General features: G+C 46.2%; 1 protein-coding gene across 1 annotated transcript in view; it reads left to right on the forward strand.

Moving 5' to 3' along the window:
* efnb2a (ephrin-B2a) overlaps nucleotides 1–6117 on the forward strand; it is a 17278-nt gene extending 11161 nt beyond the window's left edge. The window contains exons 3-5 of the mRNA XM_083537396.1: nucleotides 1712–1804; nucleotides 2202–2297; nucleotides 3066–6117. Of these exons, the coding sequence (XP_083393522.1) occupies nucleotides 1712–1804; nucleotides 2202–2297; nucleotides 3066–3472 (596 nt within the window). The 3' untranslated portion in view covers nucleotides 3473–6117. The remainder of the gene's footprint in view (nucleotides 1–1711; nucleotides 1805–2201; nucleotides 2298–3065) is intronic.
* The last annotated feature ends 230 nt before the right edge of the window (nucleotides 6118–6347 follow it).

Raw genomic sequence — 6347 nt, forward strand, 5'->3', positions numbered from 1 at the left:
TCGCTCTCTCTCTCTCTCTCTCTCTCTCTCTCTCTCTCTCTCTCTCTCTCTCTCTCTCTCTCTCTCTCTCCCTCTCTCTCTCTGTCTCTCTCTTTCTCGTTCTCTCTGTCTCTCTCTCTCTCTCTCTCTCTCTCTCTCTCTCTCTGTCTCTCTCTCTCTCTCTCTCTCTCTCTCTTTCTCTGTCGTTTTTTTTTTTCTCGGCCTCTTTTTTGCATAAATGTCTCCTCTCTGTTCTGTCTCATGAGCCAGTCTTCCCTCGCTCCGTCTTGTTGAAGTAGGTGAGGAAATCTCACACTCCTGGTGATCTGTGTGTTCATTTCTCTTTTCAAGCACTCTTGCACACGTCCTGCACACGTCCTGCACACGTCCTGCACATGTCCCCTGCACATGTCCCCTGCACACGTCCCCTGCACACGTCCCCTGCACACGTCCCCTGCACACGCCGTCCACGTGTTCTCCGGTGTCGGTTTTTCTTCAGTTCGTGTGTCACGTCTGGTTTTATGAAATCACAAGCTTTGTGTGTCGGAGACTCGTCTCGTGTGAATCACCTGAAGGTTACACAGAGAAAGAGAGAAAAGGAAGAAAGAAAGAGATAGATAGATAGAGTGATGGAGTGATAGAGTGATGGAGTGATGGAGTGCAGTCAGTCATTTCTGCAGGAAAGAAAAAAAAAAGGATGTCCAAGATAGAAGGTGAAGTGGATTAAAAAGAAAAATGGGGGAAAGGAAAATCATGACACGGCTACACACACACACACACACACACACACACACACACACACACACACACACAGACACACACACACACGCACAGACACACACACACACACACACACTCAGAGAAAGACTGCTTTGTAATTGCACTCATATTCAGCAAAGGTTGGTGTGCATGGGACAGGCGGTCTACATTTCTCTCTCTCTCTCTCTCTCTCTCTCTCTCTCTCTCTCTCTCTCTCTCTCTCTCTCTCTCTCTCTCTCTTTCTCTCTCTCTCTCTCTCTCTCTCTCTCTCTCTTTCCATTTTTTTCTCTCTCCCTTTCTCCTTCTCCCTCTCTCAGACCTCCTTTTCTCTTTATGAACTCAGGCCACAATGATCTGGATTGAGGCCAAACATTAAAGCCCCTGGCAGCTCATTACCCCTGTTACTGACCTGATAGACTCCAAGCTGCTAAACACACACACACACACACACACACACACACACACGTACACACATGTACACCCACACCAACACACACACACGAACACACACACACACACACACGTACACACGTACACACATGTACACCCACACCTACACACACACACGAACACACACACACACACACACACACACACACACACACACACACACACACACACACACACGTACACACATGTACACCCACACCAACACACACACACACACACACACGAACACACACACACACACACACACGTACACACGTACACACATGTACACCCACACCTACACACACACACGAACACACACACACACACACACACACACACACACACACACGTGCAGAACATGTTTCCAGCTCAATACAGATTTACACGATTTCATTTATTATATACAACCGCAGCGCCGGCACGTGATCGGACGAGCCACCGGGGATGCATCCGTTTTTTTTTTTATGGCTTTCGAGCTTGATGTCGTTTAGCTCGGCTCGGCGTTCGGCACTGACTTGACCTTGTCCTCTGTCTCTTTCAGCAACGTCGAACGGCACGATGGAGGGTCTGGAGAACCAGGAAGGAGGAGTATGTAAAACGAAGTCCATGAAAATCGTCATGAAGGTCGGACAGAGTGAGTCTGCGTTTTTGTTTTTGAGTTTGTCCGGGGCGGTTTCATGACGGCTTTTGTGTTTCCAAAGACGCCGCCCTGTAATTACCGATTAATCAGCGTAAGGAACAATGATTTTTACAGGCCTCAAGTACCGCTTGTCTCTTCATCATCGCTATCACTATCACACTATTGCAAAACACACACACACACACACACACACACACACACACACACACACACACAATGCAGAATGTCATTGAATTACCTTTGACTGCCTATCATGTTAATTAACACGTACACTCCCTAACGCACACTTTTATTTAAACACACACACACACACACACACACACACACACACACACACACACACACACCATTGACCACCTGCTGATTAAGATCTTTGTGTATTTTTCCACAGACCCATCAGACCCTCTTCCTCCGAAAGAGTATCCGACCAAACATCCGCCCAAATACATGGACAAGGATAAATTCAACGACGTTCTTGACAAACCAGGTGCGTTATACTCTCAAGAAGTGCCTTTCTTCAGAGTGTGTGTGTGTGTGTGTGTGTGTGTGTGTGTGTGTGTGTGTGTGTGTGTGTGTGTGTGTGTGTGTGAGAGAGAGAGAGAGAGAGAGGTGGGAGCCCATAATTAAACACCACTCATAAAAATAAATAAACCTGAGTTTCTCTGTAATCATCTCTCGCTTCTTCTTCTCCTTCTCTCAGAGCTTTTTATCTGCTGTCTATCTAAACACCCTCGGATTCACAAATCCTCCTGATACAAAACACACACACACACACACACACACACACACACACACACACACACACACACACACACTGCATACCTCAGCATCTCTCTATACCCCCCTCCACTCTTTCCTCTTTCCGTTCCTTTCCAAAAAGCAGCATATGGGTGTCAAAGTCATTTGAGTGGAGTGTCTTATGCAGCATAATCCGCTTGTAAAGCATCCCAAAGCACAAGCAATCAGTCCAGCGCACCACGCGGGAATCTCACAAGTCCTGGAAAAAAAGATAAATGTAGCACGTCGGAATGCCAACCATCGAAACTTTCATTAGATTTGAATAAAAAAGGGAAAAAAGGTGCAGGTTCAGATAGCCGAGTTCAGCCGGAGTGTATTTGGAGGAATAATAATCATCATCTATAGAAGCAGATCTTCCACATCATCCAACTCCGTGTGAAGCATATCTTCATGGAGCCGGAACTGGAATTTGGCTGAAAAATCATGCTCATGACCGACTCTTGTTTTTTCTCCGCAGGCGTGTCTCATCACGAGGGTGAGACGGTGGACAGCGGCAGCGGAGGGAAATCATCGTCGGTGATTGGTTCCGAGGTGGCCCTGTTCGCCGGCGTGGCCTCGGCCTGCGTGATCGCCGTGGCGGTGGTGGCCATGCTGGTGGTCCTGCTGCTGAAACACCGGCGGCGCCACGGCAAGCACTCGCCCCCTCACACCACCACGCTGTCGCTTGGCTCACTGGCCACGCCCAAAAGAGGCGGTGGCAACAACAACGGCTCTGAGCCCAGCGACATCATCATCCCGTTGAGGACGGCCGACAGTGTGTTTTGCCCGCACTACGAGAAAGTGAGCGGCGATTACGGCCACCCCGTCTACATCGTACAGGAGATGCCTCCTCAGAGCCCCGCCAACATCTACTACAAGGTGTAAGAGACTCAGGACTAGCCTTGAACATTTCGACCCTGTTGCCCCCCACTCAATGAATCGGCCCCTCCCTATAGAGTGGCGTGGGGGGGCGGTTGACGAAGCTCTGCGCCTCTTCTCTCTCGTGGCTGTCGTAAACAAAAAAAAATAATAATAATCGATTTTTCCGAATATTCCTTATTATTCTTCAGTGTAGAGTTTTCAAACGGTGGAGTGAGGCTGCTGCTTTCGACCCCCCTCACAAAAAAAAAAAAAAAAAAAAAAAGAAACACGGTGCACTAAATTGTGTGTTTGTGAGGTCATGGTGGTGTGTTTGGGGGCCTGTGTTTTTAAAGCGGTAAAGGGGACTCGCCTTACGAGGAGGAGAAGGATGAATTAAGAGCGACGGAAGAGTGACTCGAGTGAACGAAAGGAAACAAATGTATCATGGAAAACACCCCCCCCCCCCCATCCTGCCCCCGATTGCGAACTCGTGCTTGTTCTACAGGGGGAGGGGGAGGATACGCCTCGTTTCATTAGCGGTCACAGATACAGGAAGTGGATTTGGACGAAACAGGAAGGACTCGCACTGTCGGGCCTGAACACGGACATCACCTGTTTCGCTCGCCTTCTTGGTCACCGTTTTATTTTTTTCCCTTTTCGTTTTTTTGTTTTTGTTTGTTTCATTCTCATGAACTCAACGTTCTCCGAACATCACAAACACTTATCATTGTTATTATTTTTTATTTCCTGCAAAGTGACTCTCACAATCGTTACTTGAAGGCTTCGCGTCTCGGGGGGGCGCATGTCTTTACTCTTCGTCATTCCCCATGCGGCTCGTGTGCGGATTCGTTTCATAGATCTAGGTATTGTCATAGAGATCCTGTCGTGCTGGTTAATTCGTGCTGTACGTACATTGTGTGGCACACACACACACACACACACACACACACACACACACACACACACACATACATACATTTCACTCATGTAAGTTCAAAGCCAAGGGCTAGAACAGGAAAAAAAAAAAAAAAGGTCATTGCAAGGTCGGGGAAGATGTGAACACTAGAAGCACTTTTGGAGAAAACAAACAAACAAAAAAACACCTGGCCCACACACACACACACACACACACACACACACACACACACACACACACACACCAGTGAGTGACAATGGTGGGATCGGCAATAATTGTCCAACTGCCATTATTTGCCATTATTCGCCATCATTACACACACACACACACACACACACACACACAGAAACAACGATTTCCGATAAACTGGTGCTGTCATACTCATGCATCTGACGCATCGTTATTATTAGCAGCATCATCATTATCACGATTTCCTTTTTTTTAAACGAAACAGAAGCCTTTAATTAACATTTTGTTTCGAGTTTGTTTAGTTGTACATTAAAAGCAGAGGAGATTATAAAAGACAATAAGAAGACGAAGACGTGAAGGAAAAAAAAAGCGTACACAGAGTTTATTTATGACACACAGAGCACACGAATGGCCAGGAGGAAGCAGATCTAATAATAACTCAGCAAGCAGGCGCATTATGCAAAACGTAGACCTTTCGCATAAAAAACAAAAACAACAAAAAAAAACCCCACCACCTCCCCGTTCATGCACACCGATCGATCCTTACAGAAATAGTTGCCTTTTTCGAAGCGGAGTACGCGCACGACCGGAAAAAAGGGGGGCAGCTTGGGAAAGAAAAGAAAGCTGGAGAGAAAAACAGCACGTTGGGTTTAAAATAGCTGAAAGGAATGAGAAGGAAGGGCCAAGAACGAGTCTGGAGGAAAGGCGAGTCTGGCAGAATCTTGCTTTGCGAGGATAAACTATAACCGGCTCCTCTAGCCTGGCTGTCTTGTTTGATGAACCTCAGAGAGGTTGAAATTAGGCCTCTCAAGTGGGAAGGAGGGCAGCGGACAAGAGTTAGGAAGCGAGCCAGCCAGCGAGCCAGCCAGCCAGCCAGCCAGAGGGGAATTAGCTCAGGCTAAAATCATAAAAAAAAAGTCATGCTACTTCCTCGGAATAGAAATGTTGACACTGAAGGCAAAGAGAGCTCCTGGCATGCGAAGGAAGTCGCCGATTGGAGTTTGTCGCTGCACCCGTGGGACCGTCCTGGTAGATTCCCACAATCCCTCACTCATTCGTCCCTCAGCTCTCTCACGAGAAGCCTCTCTGCTCCGTGTCATGGTGTGTGTGTGTGGTTGTCCATGTGAACCTTCATATCGAATTATCCGTGTATTCCGGCACCCACATCCGTAAGGTTCGCGTTCACCCGCAACAACTTTTCTTTTCTGTGTTTTTATTTTTATTATTTTTTCGACACTCATTACCCAAGCAGAGATTCGGCTCTCGGTCGCCGTGGTTACGTATCGTTCATATTTTTTTATTTCATTTCCATCTGTTTCTCACGGAGATTTTGTTCGAATCTCGCCAAGAAGCCAAGCCTTGTGGGATCGGAGGTTTTGTGCCTCTGTAAGAGGCCGCAAGAAAAAAAAAACAATAAAAAAAAAATGTAAGCAAATATGCAATTTTTATTTATTTTTGTAACAATTGAGAGACAAAAAAAATGAAATGCTTACACCTATGGAAAAAAGTGTTCTTATCCACTGAAATGAGTGAAAAAAAAAAATACATCAAGAAATCAATACAATCCTGTTGTGGTTTTCTTTTTCCTGAAATAGTATTCTTTTTTTTTTTTTTCTTTCTTTTTTTTTAGGTAAACTGTGAAAAAACTCACAAAAGTCACAAAAATCGAACTTTGAAACTCATATTACAGAACACACACACCCATGGCAGGGTTCGGTTGCTGTCTGAAGATGGAAAAAATAATGACAATCTTCTTAGTTTCTTCGAATCTGAAGGCGGCTCTTTGCTAAGCGA

This window comes from Silurus aristotelis (assembly GCF_946808225.1).
Source record: "Silurus aristotelis genome assembly, chromosome: 3".
Classification (NCBI taxonomy): Eukaryota; Metazoa; Chordata; class Actinopteri; order Siluriformes; family Siluridae; genus Silurus; species Silurus aristotelis.